Source organism: Pituophis catenifer, unplaced genomic scaffold, assembly GCF_029215685.1.
Source record: "Pituophis catenifer annectens isolate HBS135680 unplaced genomic scaffold, rPitCat1.0.hap2 SCAF_7, whole genome shotgun sequence".
Lineage (NCBI taxonomy): Eukaryota > Metazoa > Chordata > Lepidosauria > Squamata > Colubridae > Pituophis > Pituophis catenifer.
In genome coordinates, this window is record NW_027256887.1 from 57,304,542 (window position 1) to 57,323,977 (window position 19,436).

A 19,436-nucleotide genomic window follows, 5' to 3' on the forward strand; every position below is an offset into this window, starting at 1 on the left:
GTCCCAAAGGTGCTTTTTCAAGAGGCAGTTGGACTTTCTGGTTTTTTCTTTGAAGACGTTTCGCTTCTCATCCAAGAAGCGAAACGTCTTCAAAGAAAAAACCAGAAAGTCCAACTGCCAATTGCTTCTTGAAAAAGCATCTTTGGGACAACCATGACCTGGATGACTGAGAAAAACCAGAAAGTCCAGTTGCCTCTTGAAAAAACACCTTTGGGACAAGGAGAGGCTAGATTAATTCATAAGGGACAAAAACTATTACATGCCTGAACATATTATGCTAACAGGCTGTGTTCATATAATAAAAATAGGAATTTTGCAGTGATGCAAAAAGACAAAATAAGCATGGTGCGAATCCTAGCCTTTCGTACTTGCATCCCCACAACACACAAATACTGCAAATATTTCACATCACACACTAATCCCCCAAATAAAATGATTGAAAAGTCATAAAATCATAGAGAAATCTGATAAAATCTTATCATTTGAGATTTTTATGTTTAACTCTTAAAATTTTACTTTTTTATTTGTTGTGGGTTTTTTTTCTTGAGCTATTGGTTAAAATGTTGAGAGTAATTCATGTCTGTGCTTTGGATGTCAATTAAAGAAAAAACTTAATATGCCAAAAGATCCAAGATTCAATATTTACCATCTATTGTTGAAGATATTGTAGGGCAATGAGCCTAGGAAAGATCTCTGAATGGGTCTGTGAGAAAATTTTAGATAAGCAGGCAGTACTGAATGAATAAACCAAGTCCAGACATGTGCCAGGCCTTCTGTCCCTAAATCCCTTTGGAAGTGTTTTTTTCTATTTCTATTTTTACTAAATTTTCTTGGATAAATGTCTCAAGGCATGGATGTTGCTGCAGAATATGATATATTTACATAATAAATTTATAATGTGGGTTAAAACTTGGCTAATACTGGTGTGAAAATAGCATGTAATTTTTTGGGAAGTTATAAGCAAGTTATAGGCAAATCAATTTAAGGTAATAAAAAACCTGACCAGGTTTTTAAATTAACTTCTAAGTAAATTGTAAGAAGAGGGATTACCTAAAATTGCAAAATGGCAGTACAGTTCAACATTCTTTTGATTTCACAGTTTTGTCCAGGTATGTTAGCAGTGTCTCAAACCTGTGAATTGCTCTCAGCATTAGAATAACGAAAAATTCAGCATGTGATGGATTACATATTTAATTCAACAAAATATATTAATGATGATGGTTGTTTCCATTTTGCTTTAGTAGCAACTTGGCTTTAAATTTGTGGAATCCTCTACCCTTCATCTAATGTAACTTTCCACACCTTGCCATCTTCCAGATGTTTTAGGACTATGTGCTCATTCTGCTGAGTAGGAATTCTAGATACTACGTGCCTGGAAAGCACCAACTTGGGGAACATTGTTTTCATTGATATATAAGGAAAGGCATATTTATTTTATTCAGGGTAGAACATATATAAATCTACACCAGTCCATTCTAATAATAAACAAGGTGGAATATGTAATTATTTAACATCAGTTTAAAGCTCTCTCCTTTATTGTCTTGGTGCCATCTACACCCACGTACAGATCACCTGGTTTTGACATCCTGGCAGCTCTTCAATTTATTCTTGTGCTCCAGCTCAGCATTCAGTGACTCTAAGAAGCTGTTCAACCTGAAAGAAAGCAACTGGCTCTGTGACATCTACAGTATCTTGGGGGCAAAAGTAGAGTTGGACTGAAGAGCTAAGGTACCACTTCTTAACTTCCTTAAATAAAACATTAAATATTTTTTTAAAAATAGAAACCCAAAAGCCCTCTGGAAAATAGACTCCTGTTGCTACAAAATTGGCAATCTAATTGATCAAATGTGAAAGCAAACAACAATCAATGGTTGTTTAGTGTTTGAAGTTGTTGCCTAAAAGGTAGAGATATAGCTTAGAAACAGTATCCATTGTGATAATTAAATCTATAGAATTATAGATAAAACCTGAACAATGAAACTAATTTTACACTAAGAAAAGGTAGGTACCGGTAGTTTCTGATGCATTATTACTATATTGCAACCAAGTGTCAAAATGTTTCTTTAATTCTTTTTTTTTTTTTACCATAATGCTGACTTAACAATATAGTCTGATCTAAATGGCAGGAAATAATATCTTCAGATATGGTGAATGATAAGATGACTTGCTAAATGTGTTAAAAAAAACTAAACTGGTATATAATCAGCATAAGTAATAGAGTAGGTTTGGATCTTGGAAACTTTTCATCTTATCTGTAGAATGATAGAAGAAATTCATCAATTGTTAAGATTCAATCTTTATAAGAACTAATATGCAACATAATTTGGAAGGCATGGACCCTATGTTTTGCTTGGTGTAGTAAAATTTTGAGCAGTGTCTAAATTTTTATTCTGAATTAATTTTTTTGGCATTTGAAATAGAAGATACTTTAACAACTACACTAAGTGGAAAAGTATACTGCACTACATGAATTAGTCGTAAACTAATTAAAATTGGAAGTATTTTTCAACATTTGCTACTAAGGAAAACTTTGCCTCAGCTTATGCCCATTATACATTTTTCTTTAAATTCTTCTTTCTTGACAAGTCACCAAACCATCAGGAAAAAGCAACTTCATTCAAAATCTTTCACAATATACTTGGCTGTTAAAGTATTTCTTTTAAAACTGAACAAACAAATTCATTTTTGTTGTTAAAAGGGTAGTCTATTGCAGTGTATTTTGTGTTTTGTAGATTACATACTTACATACTATGTTGCATACTATGTTTAGGAATCAAGAAAAGAAAGAGATAAGAATATAGCAACATTTGGGATATAAAATTGGGATAGATTTTGAAGCTGAACAAAGAAATGGTTAAGAGGTTTATAAGATTACATTGTGATGGTGAGACTTCAATTTTCTGCTCTCATTACCGGGGGCGGGTTTCAAAACCCGTCGCTACTGGTTCGCTCATGGGTGTGCACGCGCTCGCGTGTGCATGCGACACTTATGCACATGGGCAGAAGTGTCCAGGCAGGTGGGCGGACCCTCCCGCTGCCGCCGCTACCAGTTTGCCCAATCCGGGGCGAACTGGTAGAACCCACCACTGCTCATTACCCTCTTGCCTTTCTAATTTTCAAATCTTATCTTTCACCCAGATTATTGCTTATGTTTTTATTAGTTCGATTTACAAGCTTCCAAAACATGATTGTTGAGAATTCATAATGGTAAAGTTCAATAAATTGAAAAACATGGATGAAAACTGTGAATGTTCCTCCTCAAAGAATGAAACTTAGAGCTAACAAGTTAAACATCAACTTTACACAAAGTAGTATATGGTTTGAATAAATCCAGAAGTTTATTTTCAACATCTGTGAAATAGGATACCTTTGTCCAGAATAATAGAAATCATACTCTTATTAAAAAACATATATCTGATCACAATTCTTCACATATAGGCAGGTGATGGCCAACTCTACCTCCAAAGAACTATTCACATTTCATCATCCATGTTACGTTGTTGATTACTTTGAAAATAGATGGTTGCAACAAATTGCTAATTCAAGAATTGGGGAAGATGAAAGGGAATAGATAGACTCAGTAATAAACTGCTATTTATAATTGAGAAACTTGTATTGCACAAACAGAATTTGAATCTATTTATTCCTGACTTTTTATATATACCACATTTTCAAAAACTCCGTGCCTACCTTTTACCAAACACTTTTGATCCAACAATAATTATAATTCTTTGGAAAACTTCAAAGGATCCTGTAATTTTTAACTTTAAAAGATACTGATCTTTTTACTCAATAATCTGACAATTATATGTGCTAGGTACATGAGGTAATTTGCTGATTTTTAATTGATTATATATTATATGGAATCAGGTATACCCAAGCAAAAAGAAAATGCTGTGGTATTATAGTTAGTTAAATTTGCTTGACATGTACTTTCATGGTTCAGCTATAGGGCAAATATACCGTGTCTATTTACACCCTGTTCTTAAACCTTACATAACTGTTTTGAAAGTACTGTATTTTCCGGCGTATAAGACGACTTTTTAACACATGAAAATCTTCTCAAAAGTCGGGGGTCGTCTTATACGCCGGGTGTCATTCTCCTGTAACCAGGCAGACCAGCCCGAAAGGCTCTGACGAGCCTTAAATGGCTCTGGCGATCCAAGCTCTGACGATCTGCTAATCAGGCAACTCAGCTGGGATCGCCAGAGCCATGGAGAAGGAAAAAAGTTTTCCCCCTCCAGCTTGCTTACCTTAGCTGCTAGTCGCAACACTTGCCTTGCTTCGCTTGCCTGAATCCATTCCATCAGCAAGCAACTCCCTGCCTGCAATCAAGCAGACAGGGAGTTGTGGACTTCAACTCCCAGAATTCCTCAGCCAGCAAAACAAAGCTGGCTGAGGAATTCTGGGAGTTGAAGTCTACAAGTCTTACAGTTGCCAAGGTTGGAGACACCTGTTCTATTGGGTAAGTTTTTTTCCCTTTTGGGATCTTTAAAAAAAATAGTTAATTGGGGTTTTTTTTAGTTGTTCTTTTTAGACCTAGCCATTTAAAGTTTAGGAAGTTTTAAATTTAGCTTTCATATAAATATAAAAATAAAAATAAAATAAAATAAAATAATATTTGTGCAGCTTTCTGAGATTTAGTGTGTTTTTGTAGTGTTTCACTCTAACTACACAAACACACAAAATCTCACAAAGCTGTATGTGGAATTTTGTGTGTGTACAGTGTGAAAGTTGGGTTTTGGGGCTTTTTGTGGCTGTGTGAGGTTCCTGCTTGTTGCAGGGGCCATTTTGGGTCTAGCACAGCTGCTTTTACATTGTGGGTGAGTCAGTTGTGTTGTGTTGTGTTGTGTGTAAAGTGTGAAAGTTGTTTTTTTGGGCTTTTTGTGGCTGTGTGAGGTTCCTGCTTGTTGCAGGGGCCATTTTGGGTCTAGCACAGCTGCTTTTACATTGTGGGTGTTGTGTTGTGTGGGTGTAAAGTGTGAAAGTTGTTTTTTGGGGCTTTTTGGGGCTGTGTGAGGTTCCTACTTGTTGCAGGGGCCATTTTGGGTCTAGCACAGCTGCTTTTACATTGTGGGTGAACCCTATATTTTAACAGGAAAAGTCGGAGGTCATCTTATACGCCCAGTCGTCTTATACGCCGGAAAATACGGTATTACTGTTTCAGATATAAAATGTAACTGTCCAGTTAAGTAGGAAGAACAGAGTTTAGCAGTACCATAAGAAGTTTAATTTCTTATTAGACTATGGATCCTAAAAACTTCAACCAAGTTGTCTACATAAATGATACATAAAAATAAGCAAAGTTCAGAAGCAAGTAGACACACATCTGAAAGACATTTTTTTTACTAGATTTCTATTAGATTACCTCAGAGTTGAATTGTAGGCTATTCTGAACTTTTTGGTTCAAATTACATTGCGCTAAAATGCTTCCCTTTTTTATTCTCTTCCCAATTTCAAAATTGTGTTGCCTTCTCTGTGCTATATGTCTCTTCTGATTATGTACTATTTTCCAGGAAGATGCACATTGGAGGAAATTATTAATCAGAGCTCAGTATGTTTGTATAGTTGCTTTAATGATTAAACCTGCATATTGTTGAAGATAAAGAAAAGATAGGAAAAAGAGAATTTTTGTCCAGATTAGCAGCATATTGATCAATGAACTTCAGTAATTAATTACTGGAATATAGATTCTTTTAAATTACCATTTGCAGCTGTAAAATAGTTTTCACATTGTATCTTTGGAGTTACTTATGTGTTTCTGCTCTCATTTTTTTTTAGCATTTTCATTTTTATTTATAAAAATATATTTATTTATAAAAGAAGGCAGCAGATATGTGGCATAGGCTGCAATCTAAAAGATGCAGAAACAATGGTGCCAGGGGAATTGGGGGCAATTCCACTATTGAAAATTGATCTTCTGGAAAGAGCTCAGGCAGAGGAAGAGGTTATTCAGCAGAAAGAGTGATTAATGTAATTGGTTTATGACAGAGATTATAATAATTGAGTCTTCGGAGAAAGGCGGCATACAAATTGAATAAATAAATAAATAAATAAATAAATAAATAAATACCATTTGATATTTCTTTGATTTATTTTATTATTAATACAATTTGTTCTGAAATAGGAAACTTTATTATCCAATGTTCAACACTTTTACCAAGCAAAACAAACCTTGCGACAAAGGGTAGAGGACACCAAAAGACAAACCGACTTAGGGAAAGCTCTGCTGTTTCTGGCTTCAGACGCCATTAGATATGTTGTCACTCCTGTCAGCTATTTTAGCCAGTTGGAGTCAGCAAACCATCAGAAAGCATTTTCGCTCACACAGTGCCATGCGTTTCCATTGGCCGCCCTGTATGGCAAGTATAAAAAGATACTATTGACTGAAAGACTCTGTTCCTGTAGCTCAGGAGAGGTGAAGACTGTGGGTCACATAATCTTTCGATATTCCTTTTACACAGAGATAGGAAAAAACATATTCTCCCAATAATTGCTAGGTATCCTGGCCATTCCGACACTGCTTATCTCCAGTGGCTGCTTAAGGATGAACAATCCATAACAGCAGTGCAGGTGGCTAGATTCTGCACAGCAGCAGTGGGGATTCGTCAGAATCCACCATAGTTATGTTATATAAGAAATGTGGCAAACTCTTTGCACTGCTTATTCCTTTCCCTTTTAGTATTAAACTGACAACAGGCCACACATTTTATGGATTGTAATTTTAATATAGTTAGACCATGTATAATTGACAGATTGCATTTTATCATAGATTTTAGTTGTTATTTAATATTTTATATTAGAATTTTTAATTGTATATTTACTGAGTGTTTTTATTTGTTTTGGTCTCTGGTCTATGATTGTAATAAACTGAATTGAATTGAATTAACCTGTTTTTAGAAGACTTGGTTTAAATATAGCTCAGAAAAATTCTCCTCAGAATGTTCTGAACATCCGTTTATACGTCAGTCAATCCTGGATTTTCCCCAAATTTATAGACACTTCCTTTTTAAACATGGACTTCTCTGACTAATGAAGGAGAGGCACTGATTAGACTTGTTTATATTTATATAATGAGGCAAAGATAGACAAACAAAATGGGTCAAACAAGGAACTTTGTTACTTCATGCAACAAGTTGTTGTTCTGGTTAGCCAAGAAGTAGGGGTTTTATAGAGCCTGTTACGTTGGCTTGGAAAGTCAGTTGAGAACTCGAAGATCAGCTCTATAGTGGGGATGACAATATTTCAGTAGCTAGACTTCTTGGAACTGTTGACTACAACACAGTCCTTTCAACAGTTCCAAGAAAGCTCCACAACCATTTGCACCACTCAGGTGGCCCTGATGACACAGATAAACCTCCAGGTGACCTTAATGACTCGATAAAAGAATGCAAATGACTAGCTGTCTGCAAGGAGTATAAATCCTTCCATTCCCCACCATCTAGTCAGAGCCAAAGACGTTTTTTTGGATGAGAAGCAAAATATCTTCAAAGAAAAACCATAAAGTCCAGTTGCCTCTTGAAAAAGCATCTTTGGGATAATACAGGTAGTCCTTGAGTTATGGCCACAGTTGAGCTCAACATTTCTGTTCCTAAGTGAAACATTTGTTAAGTGAGTTTGCCCATTTTATGATCTTTCTTGCCACAGTTGTTAAGTGAATCATTGCACTTGTTAAGTGAGTAACATGGTTGTTAAGTGAATCTGGCTTCCCCATTGCTTGTCAGAAGGTTGCGAAAGCTGATCATATGACCCTGGGATATTGCACCATCATAAGTACAAACCAGTTGCCAAGCGTCTGAATTTTGATCACACAATGCTGCAATGATCATAAATGTGAAAAACTGTCATAAGTCACTTTTTCAGTGCTGTTGTAACTTTGAACGGTCACTAAATGAACTGTTATAAGTCGAGGACTACCTGTAATATTAATATCAATACCAATAGCATTTAGATTTATATATGGCTTCATTGTGCTTTACAGCCCTCTCTAAGCAGTTTTCAGAGTCAGTGTATTGCCTCCAACAATCTGGGTCCTCATTTTACCAACCTTGGAAGGATGAAAGGCCGAGTCAACCTTGAGCTGGTGAGACTCAAATACCGAACTACTGGCAGTCAGCAGTCAGCAAAATTAGCCTACAATACTGTGTTCTAACTACTGAGCCACTATGGTAATGTTACCAGAAGGATAAACACTGGGATTTTAAACATGTTTGTCCTCCTAACGAAGTCTTAAAGCAACATTAGCTTCTATCTGGAAATCAATGGGACATTATGGCACTCTTTTTCAGATGTTTGCTGGCAATCTTAAACTGCCAAATAGGAAGTATGAATGCACTATATAGAACAGTGATGGCTAACCTTTTTGCTGTCAGGTGCCAAAAGCAAGGGGAGTGCACGGAGCTGAGCTAGGGCAATGCTCACGTTCCCACTGATATGGCTCCGTGTGCCACCTGTGGCACGTGTGCCTTAGGTTCGCCATCATGGATATAGAACCTGGGTTTCCTGCTGCTTTCTAAGAAATGGCTGGTTGAAGATACAAGATGACGCTGATGTTAAAAGTCCTGATTACACCCCCTCCCCAAAGCAACATGTTCAAGAATAGGTGCTGAATATAATCACTGTCTCCTAAATTCAAGGGATTAAAATACTCAACTTCAAAGCTTATTTTGCAGCAACTGGATTTATTTAGTGCTAGTCAAAATATTGCCTGAAATGCAGCATATTTCACCTTAAAGTTGCTGGAATAAAAATATATTCATAAATAGAGTAGAACAAAATAATTAGTGTTCTCACAAGTTTTAGATCCTGCACTTCACCTGTTTCTTTTTCTTTATACATTAATTCCTGACAGCCACACAGAACTGAAATCACAAATTATGAGGTGGGAAGTTTCTGTTGACTCTCCAACTAGTGTTTAGGTGGTGAAATGTATATATCCATCTAAATATTTGAACAAGAAACACAGATCAGATCTTATCTACTATATTAGGTAAATGCCACAACAAACTGAAACTGAAGGATGTTTATAAACTTCACCCATTGAATCAAAAGTAAAAATGAACATATAAATAAGAAATTGAAGTTTTTCTGCCCTGAATGAGGGATTTAATGATTTCTAGGACCTCTTCAGTACTATGATTCTGTCAGGGCAGTCAAAGCTCACACCTGTGGCTGATGTCATGCTTTAACCCAGATTAACAACCATTGTAGGCTGACCCAAATAGTGCCCATGAATGATGACCTCACCAAGCTTAAGAATCGCTGATGTTCCAAATGAAGTAATGTTTTTCTATACATTGACCACATACTTTTCAAGATTTGTGGTTTTAGCCAGTAAATATAAGGTTGAACATTCTGAAGACTACTTTAAAGCAAAGGTGTGCAATTTATCCAATCCAAGGCTTTACTTGACCTTTCAACGTCATGCCATCTGGCCACACTGAAAATAAGTAGAAATAGCAGGACAAAAGGTCTTTTTCCTCTAAATAATAATGTGTGAGTTGGGGATCATCTTCCATTCACTGTTAAGAATAAACAAAACCGAGGAAGGGGCCAGAGATATAAATAACTGCAGAACTCTGCTGCCCAGCACCTGAAACTTGGCCATTATTTCAAAGGTGCTATTTGAAACCTTTGAAATTTACCAAAGATAAATTTGAGGGCTGGGCATGTGGCCTTGGGTTGTGCTCTAAATGGGGCTTCTCTTCATCGCTAGTCTATAAAAGAATATGCAAGCCATGCCAATCTTATTTTCATAGATAGGTGATGAAATGTTATCTTATTACTTCCAGGGTGTAACTCTAGTTCTTCAGTTTTAACCTTTGCATTTTGTCTCATTGCTGATACATTGCTATTATCATTCTAGTGTTCATTTTTGCTTGTTAACATTATTAATTTGACTCAAATTATTACACAATCTGCTCTTTTTACCATTGGTAATTTCTTATGTTATCTTATTATATAAAATAATCTTTCTTCTTCATAATCATGATCAGAATGCAATAAAATCAGTAGAATTGGTTAAACTTTAACTTTTTTTCCAGTTATTTTCTCCCTGTCCATTCCATACAAGCTGACTTTAGTGGTATTGGAGCAACAGTTTTAATACAGAAAACAAAGAATTTTCAATGGTCTGAAGCTCATCATCAGTAAGTTATACAATTGGATTGATGGTTTAGGCAGCTGAGCTAGCATAAATTTATTCTAGGTCTGTCTGTCTGGCTTTGATTATTCTAGTTTGGCTGTAGTCATTTATATAGTTTTGATTATTCTAGTTTTTCTGTAGTCATTTATATAGTTTTACAATCATTTTCTTTTGTTCCACTATCTTACATATTTCTTGTAGCGAGGATAAAATGTGAGCTGAATTTCTCAAAGGAGTGTGCGTGTAAGTGCAAATATAGTTTAGTAATTAGATTAGTAGGAGCAGGAGATCCAGATTATAGTTCACACAAAAATTTACTGGGTGACTGGGGCAGGCAGTCTCTCTTGGTCAACCTACCTCAAAGGGCTGTTATTATGAGGGAAAATAGATGTATGTAAATACCGTATGTTCTTATACAAAAGGTGGAATACAAATCATATATGCACATATACTTCCTTTCAGTGAAAGGCCTCAGTCTGATAGTTATTGAAAGACAGCTGCCAAAATAAACCCAAGAACCCTGAACTGAATAGCTGGAAGGATAACCATATGTGCTAGGGTTAATAGGGTTTCCACAGAAACCCTATTACCTAAGGTTTCTGGAAAGATCTGTGCCACCTTTTTATTGAAATGTGCTTTTGTAGTGTTTGACAGAAATTGACATATTGAATATTAATCTCTACAACAACAGTGATTTATTAGGAGTTCTTTAGAAGTGTGAAATCAAAGTATAGTGTAATGGAGACTTTGCATAAGTTTGACAATGTAGTGAATCATAACTTTACTAAAAGTAATACATGTGAAACAGCTGTTAAACAAATATACATTGTATTTTATTTTAGTCAAACTGTATTTGAAGGTTAGATTTTATTGTTTTCTGTAGACCACTGAGCAGGTCTACAGCATAGTTATCCTTTTATTGCTGAAGAATAAATCTTTTAGTAATTAATAGGGAATGTCGATATACTGTCCTTCAAGTGTCAATTTCCATACAGCAAGAACATACTTAAAAAGAGTATGCATAACTGAAAATGTTAAACTCTGTCTCACACTTAGGAGACTGCATGTAACAACTTTCTTTCAAAAATGGAAAAATTGTATCACTGTACAAATATGCATTTAAATGTAGCATTACCGTAATCATATTGCATCTTCAATAAAATATCAATTTATTGAAGTCTGTTGTTATGAACATAGTTTTATATAAACACAGTGGAGTCCAGTCTGAAACATTCTTGTTGGTTTTGAATAAAATATAATCTAAAAATTATTGAAAATATAGTTTTGGTGTTAAATATCACTTTTCATTGCCTAGGCAAAATGCAAATCTAAGTCTTTATTATCTTCAAACATTAAGGTCTTATCATGAAATGGATTCATTACCAGCAGAATTTCATAAAGAGTAATTGTAGGGATTTTTTTTTAACAAATTAAAAAAAAACAAAATATAAACATACAAAAAATTTTTCAGAACGAGCTATTGATCCGATCATAAGTAGGTACAATTACTAATTCCTCTTTAACAAAAGCTTAACAAAAGCTTTAACAAAATCCCTACTAATTACCATAAAATTACCATAAAAAAAGAAAAAAAGAAAAAAAATCCTAATTTATATCATTTTACACAAATCAATTACCTTCTATTATTTCACCACAAATCTTAGTTTTCAAATAACACAAATTAATTTTCTCTAACATTATTGCCATAAATTCTATCTGAAAAAAGAAAAAATTCTTAAAACTCATTGCACTAATCTTAAAATCCTTAATTCAATATCATTTCAATTTCTTTTCCTTTTAACATGAATGGATATATCTTAAAAACATAAATCAACAAAATATTTACGTAGTATTTTAACTGTTAACATTTATCATCTTCATTTTACTTTTTATCTCATCTTAACCCTTTTAATCACAACATAATCATTTCATTATTAGTATCGATTCCAGCATGGTCATCTTTATTTCTAAAAGTTTATCCCAATATATAATTTTCCTCTTAATCATCCTCTTTTGGCTGTTAATCACAGCATAGTCTTCTTAGGTTTTACTGTTATTCCCAGTATAATCATCATTTTTGCTGTCAATCCCTGCATAATTATTTTTATCTTTACTGTTATACCCAGTATAATCATCTTGTTTTGCTGTCAAACCCAGCATAATTTTCTTTATATTTTACTGTTCTATCCAGTATAATTCTCTATGTTTTGCTGTCTATCCCAGCACAATCACCTTAGTTTGCTGCTTATCCTAGCATAATCACCCTTTTTTTTAACTTTACCATCCATCAATACATTACTTGTTAATATTCATCCATGTGTATATCATTCCTCATTTCCTTGTCTACAATATATATTCCATTTCAGTTTCAATGTTCACAATTTAATTCTCCATATATCAATTTAGTTCTTTTTCCTACTTCTATTTCAAACAAATCACATCAATTTTCTTCTTTTGTTCCTGCGCCATTTAACTTCTTTTGTTTCTGCACCAATTAGTCCAATTATAAGAGTTCCATCATACTTTCCCTTTTTTTTCAACAAAGTCAAATTGTCTGCAGATGTCTCCATCTCCAAAGTCCCATGGTTGTTATCTGAAATATTCACAATGTTCCCAAACAAGAAGCCAGTTACAATGTTTCTTTTTAAACCAGAAGGTGTCCCTCTACAATCCACAATTTCCTTTAGTCATGCAAATCACCATTTTGTTTCAATTATATAACATTCCAGCCCAATTCTCTCCGTCTTCTGTGTTTTAAAAATAATAATTCTTCTTTATCTTCTTTTCTTTAAAAGTCTAATTCAGATTTAAAACTGTTCAATTTTGAACCAAGTCTCAATGTTTATTTTTCAAATTTAGTCTATTCAAATATCATTTTTCAATCGGGTCTTTTTCTTTTCTTTTAAAAATTTAATCTTAAGATCTTCTATGCCCCTTAGCTCCACAGCCGCTGATTTAAGGCTAGGGGTCTTACAAAATAAAAAGTGATTACTCCAAACGTTGTTTCAAGCCTGGGTTGGTTGTAACTCACCCGGCTTCAAAAGGCATCACTCTTTTCTGCTTTCCTCCTGCACATCACTTGCCCGGTTTGTCCCAGCTTCGTGGCAGCCGCCATGGTTGCCGCCCCCCACCGCCGACTCACAGAGAGCTCCCTCCGACCTCCAAGGAACTTGCCAGTTACTCTGGTCATCCGAGGCGCCTCTCTTCCATCCCCATCCCTGCAGGACAGTTCCGGTCCGAAGACCTATCGGCGGCAGTTCGGTAGCTGGGATTTTCATGGGGCTCATCAGAGCCCGCTATTTCCCCGAATGTCTTGCCACGACGTCAAACCGGAAGTCAATTGTAGGGATTTTTGTGTCATAGGATTTAATAATTGCCTAGATCCGTGATAGCGAACCTATGGCACATGTGCCCGAAGTCACATGCGGAGCCATGTCGCCTGGCATGCATAGTATTGCCCATTCCTCTTCTGGATTTCTGGCACACACGACGATCATCTGGCCTTTTTGCGTTTGGCAGTGCCAGAAACTGGAAGAGCTGGTCTTCCATTTTCCTTCATGAGTATGTGCGCTGGCCATCTGATTGTCATGCACACATGTATGCTGGAAACAGAAAGTTCATTTCCGGGGGGGGGCACATGTGCCCTGGGCAGCTCCTCTTCCAGCCCAGATGAGCATGCACACAAGCTCCCTTTTTGGCCAAAAAGGTTCGCCATCACTGGCCTACATGCTTCCAAGGTTAAAAATGCTACAGCTCCAAACTGATTTGTCACTAAATGTTAATGTAACAACTCTAAATTCAGCTACTGATCCTACTTAATAGATAGTTATCCTTCAATGGAAAATGATTAAAATCATCATTTTCATCTACTGATTTATTCTAACTATACATTTTACCCCCAAACTATATTTTCCAAATAATAGGAAAGAGAAAGAGTTTGTAAATTGTATCTCCAGTTTCTTTGGTGATGTTTCATTAAATATACGTGAACAACCATTGAATTAGTGATGTATTGACTTGGACTATTTTAGTATTCTATGTGCCTTTCTCAAACAAGGAAAGGCTCCTCACCATTTTTCATGACTGCTACGGTCATTCTACGGATTATCTTTACCTAGGTTAAACCAAGTTCCACCTTACAAGTTTCATAAACTTTCATAATAATTAAGTATTATTCTTTTTTTACATGACTACCAATATTTGCTACATCAGGGAATAGTTGCCACTAAAATGTAAAAGGCCAAGATATTTATGATCAGCAGTTTTACTTGATCAGAGCACACTCTACAGCACAGGTCTCCAAACTTGGGAACTTTAAGATTTGTGGACTTCAACTCCCAGAATTCCTCAACCAACATGGCTTCTTGGCTGAAGCATGGCTGGCTGAGAAATTCTGGGAGTTGAAGTCCAGAAGTCTTAAAGTTCCCAAGTTTGGAGACCCCTGCTCTACAGGCTAGTCTTAGATAAGGAAACTAATTTTAATACTCCCAAGAGCCGTTACAAGTGTCCATTCCCATCGTATTAGAAACTTGTTATTTTTCATACACTCTCTTCCTTTGTGTTTTCTATGTTGTGATTTTTCCTAATGTTCCCTAGACACATTTTGTCACTTCACTCAAGATTGCACCCATAATTTTCTCATTGTATCAATATTATAACTATTTTTTTTCTTTTCCTTTGGTAAGAAAATGGTAAGCCAACCACGTACTTTGAGATTAAGTGGACCTTCATCCATAACCAAGCAATTATCAGTTGGTAACTATTGGGCAAGGCCCAATAAATTACTTAGTTATAATTATATTGGCCACTTGTGGCTTCTTCATCTTCCACAGGGATGTTGTAATGGTTTCTTTTAAGTATTGTAATTGCTTTCTCAATGACTGGAAAATAACTGAAAAGCTCAAGGTCTGTTGCTTATCAGAGAACTGTTGCTCACTGTAACAGCATTGCCAAAAAGGCATTAAGAATTGTTAACCTAATTTTGAGAAGCTTCTTCTCTGGTAACACTCTATTGCTAACTAGGGCATACAAAACCTTTGCCAGACCAATTCTTGAATACAGCTCATCTGCCTGGAATCCACACTGTGTATCAGACGTTAATACAATTGAGCGGGTCCAGAGGTATTTCACAAGAAGAATACTCCACTCCTCTACTCACAATAGAATCCCTTATGCCACCAGACTTGAAATTTTGGGCTTGGACAATCTGGAACTGTGCTGCCTGTGGTCTGATCTAAGCATAGTTCACAAAATTGTCTGCTACAACATTTTACCTATCAATGACTACTTCAGCTTCAACCTCAATAATACACAGGTAAACAATCAATACAAACTCAAGATAAATCACTCCAAATTCGATTGCAGAAAATAAGACTTCAGCAACAGTGGTCAATGCCTGGAATGCTCTACCCGACTCCATTATTACATCCTCAAACCCTCACAGCTTCAACCTTAAACTGTCTACCGTGGACCTCACCCCATTCCTAAGTGGTCCGTAAAGGGGGCATGTATAAGTGTACCAGCGCGCCTACCGTCCCTGTCCTTCTATCCCCATTTATTTGTATTCATTTCCCTCGTTCATGTCCATGTTCATATTCATACCTGCATCATACTTGTCATTAGTTTGACAAACTAATAAATACATTAAATAAATAAAAACACAGATCTTTATATATACATATTTGCCAATATGTAATAGCCAGGGTATTGATTATTATTATCTTCATATTAAGATTGCTTGATGTACTACTTCTAGAAATGTACTCAATGTACCTGACATAAATGATGGTTTCACATAAACCATAAAAATAAAATTAACAAATCCTTAAAATAATAGAAAATTAAAATTCTGTTTTAAATTCTATTCATTTCTTTCTAAGACAGATTTTCTCCTAAAACTATCCAGTAGTACTATCAGTAGAAGTAATTTTCATAATCTATCAGAGAAATCAGTAGTACTCCAAAATAAATGGCCTTGTTATGGAGATGAACTGTCATTGTCTAGCACTTCTTTTCCTAAACTTCTAGTCATGAGGGATTCAACCTCCCAAACTTCCAGTCTTTATTGCTGTTTTTGAGAACCCTGTGCATGAAATCTCTGTATCTCAAGTTGCCCAGGTTTTAAAAGATAGGTCTAAAAAGGTCTGGAAGTGAAACTACTGAATCTCATATTGTCTTACGTGATTATCATCCTCTTAGAACCTTAGAACCATGGGGTGCCCTTTTTGGTTTCCTCATAATAAACTGGGGTGACATGGCCATGTGGTCAAAGTACACAAACTGAATTCACTCTCTTACTCATCTTTTCCTTTTCCTGCTTTTTCTTCTGTTCATCTTCTGTGATTTTTCTCAGAAATAATGGCAAATAGCAGTTATATAATATAAATATCTGAGTGGCGTATTTATTCTGAGATTGCTACTGCTGGGGCTTACAACTTGTCTGGCTGGTTTGACTATTGATTACTTGGGTAAGACTTCAGGTGCAAAATTATTTGATCTGTTGTTGGTTTCTGCCTCTAGGCAACATTCATTACTTAATTCTGTTCTTACAATCTCTATTTTTTACATCATCTCTATTTTTCAAGTAATCAGTTTGCTGGCTGTACATGAAATGAATAGCAAGGTACAACCAGTGGCAAGCAAATCATTTTGATATGCAGCTGTGCTGGAGTGGTGGGAGACGCTAAGCTAGTTTGTGTTACAATAACCCATGATTAATGTGATGCCTGAACACAGTAACTAAAAAGAAGTTCTTGAGTTAATGCAGAGCAAAATGGCAAGACAGTAATTCCAGGCAGGGAATTCCATTAATAATTGTAGAGACACAATATACCATCCTTGAGAGAATTATTGATCAAAAATGTTTGTTACACAGTGAATTATTCATGGTTAATGAATAGTGTGCTTAAAGAAAATGTGTACTGAAGTCGTGCCGTAAACCTGTAAAAACAGGGAAGGAGTGATATTTAACTTTGCAGATGGAAAAAGTGATTGTGGATTCATACACAAGGTAGAGTCTTCATAACTATGGTTAAACATCAGAAAGGTGACTAGCTGAATATGCTTTCAATTGCTATATATAAGATTTAGTATCCCTGTCATTATTAGCCAAAACTATGTTTAACTTGTTTCAGAACACAGATGAGAGCTTTTTAAGTGCAGAATTCTGATTTTTTATATTATTGAACAAATCTAACACTACTTTATATTAGGTTCCAGTAATCTTGTGCTATCCAGGTGTTTTGGCCCATGACAGTTGCTTATTTTGGTCCATGAAGATTGGGGACTGACAGGTGGTAAAGACAAAAGCATCTGGAGGGTATCAGATAGCTTGATTTTGATTGTTATAGAGAGCTTTTGGATCTTTGGAAGTCTACAGTCAACTATTAGAGTTTGGAGAAAAAAATATTTGCAGGATTAATGTAATATGTATTGAGTTTCCAATTTAGCTCCTTATGAATGTGTTTGGCTACAATTTTAATCACTATAGCTATTGATAGGAATTCTAGACCTAAATATCGACACAGTAATGGGTCAGAAAAGAGAGCACCACATGGAGGTGGTTATTGACTAATAGCAGACTCTCTTCACCATCTTTTAATTCATATTGCTGTACTTTCATTGTTTTTTATTTTCATTGTTTTATACTATGTTTTAAATTTTCAATTGTTATAATTTTACATTTTACTGTTTTAAGCTGCCCAGAGTAACCCTATGGTGAGATGGGGTGCAAATAAATTTAATAAATGAATTAAAATAACACTTTCTTCCATTCATCTAATACAATTACTTCTAATTTATCTATAAAACATTCATTTGCATTGTTAAAACCTCAGAACAAAATAGTACAATTACAATTACATTTACATTAAAATCATTACATTGCAATTACAACTACATTACTCATTATATCCATAGGTATATATTTTTAATTGGTAAAACAGACTTGGATTGATATGATTTTTGGTATGGAGGAAGAAAGAGATTAGTATTTAATAAGCATATAGAAGGCCAATTAAAAAGGCAATAACAGTAAAAATGAAGCTTTACTGCCTGATAATATAATATTATTTCTAGTACAGCAAAGATAGGATTTAATTAAGAAAGCAAGTTTTAACACTTCTTTCCTTTTTTTAATTTAAGCAAATGTGCTTTTTAAAATAATCATCATAGTTGTACAGGTAGTTCTCAAGTTACAACCACAATCGGAACCAGAATTTCTGTTGTTAAACAAATGAGTTGGGCCTAATTTTATGACCTTTTCTGCCACAGTTGTTAAATGAATCACTGCAGCTGTGAAATGAATCACATCACGGTCATTAAGCTTATCAGTTTCCTGCATTGGCAAAGTCCTTACAGGAAGCTGTCTGGGAAGTTCTCAAACGGCAATCCTGTGACCCTGAGATGCTACCACCATCACTAATACATCTCTGTTGTCAAGCATCCAAACTTTGATCCTGTGATCATGGGAATGGTAGAATGGATGTAATGCAAGGACTGGTTGTGAATCATCTTTTTTCAGTACCATAGTAATTTTGAACAGTCACTAAAAATGGTTGTAAATCGAGGACTACATGTAATAATAACATATATCTTTTTGTATAAGAATGGATCTTTTCTTTTATGTACACTGAGAGCGTATGCACCAAGACAAATTCCTTGTGTGTCCAATCACACTTGGCCAATAAAAAATTCTATTCTATTCTATTCTATATAGTCTAAGAAGCAGACAAATTTTGCTATTCAGTACGAAACATTTTTTTTTTGTATAGGAAAAGAATGCTCAATAGATCTGCTATTGGAAATCCATGATATTGGCAGGAAGAATCCTCCTTTCAGTTACTGATCCATTATTGCTCAAGCAGGATAATCTTTTAATAAAACATTTTCAAAGCCTTATGCTGCTGTATAATTGAGCTGAACATGAGTAAATGATTTCAGCAGGCTGGGGAAGCAGGAATTACTCTATAGTTACTCTCACATGAATGCCTGGAAATGAAATTTGGATTCCTGAAACTCGTTGTTGTTCAGAGTGCCAAACATGAGGTTTGATTGGTGCCTCATCTCCGCTTTTTCTCTGCTTTATTCAAGGACGTCCCATGAAATGGAGATGACCCACGCAGAAAAAGAAGCAAATGGAGTAGACAATCCCACTTTTATTGTAAGTTTATATTTTCATTTTAAATTAAATAACTATATAAAAGAGTTTCAATCACATAAAATAAAGAGCAAGAATGATGTGGGCAATAGTTGGTGTCATATGCCATCACTCGATCGGTTTATTGTAAAAAGT

At 35.2% G+C, this 19,436-nt stretch overlaps 1 protein-coding gene across 1 annotated transcript in view; it reads left to right on the forward strand.

Moving 5' to 3' along the window:
* The first annotated feature begins 19,184 nt into the window (after positions 1–19,184).
* Positions 19,185–19,436, forward strand: part of LOC139319385 (solute carrier family 23 member 1-like) — a 42,559-nt gene continuing 42,307 nt past the window's right edge. The window contains exon 1 of the mRNA XM_070947224.1: positions 19,185–19,304. Within this exon, the coding sequence (XP_070803325.1) occupies positions 19,185–19,304 (120 nt within the window). The remainder of the gene's footprint in view (positions 19,305–19,436) is intronic.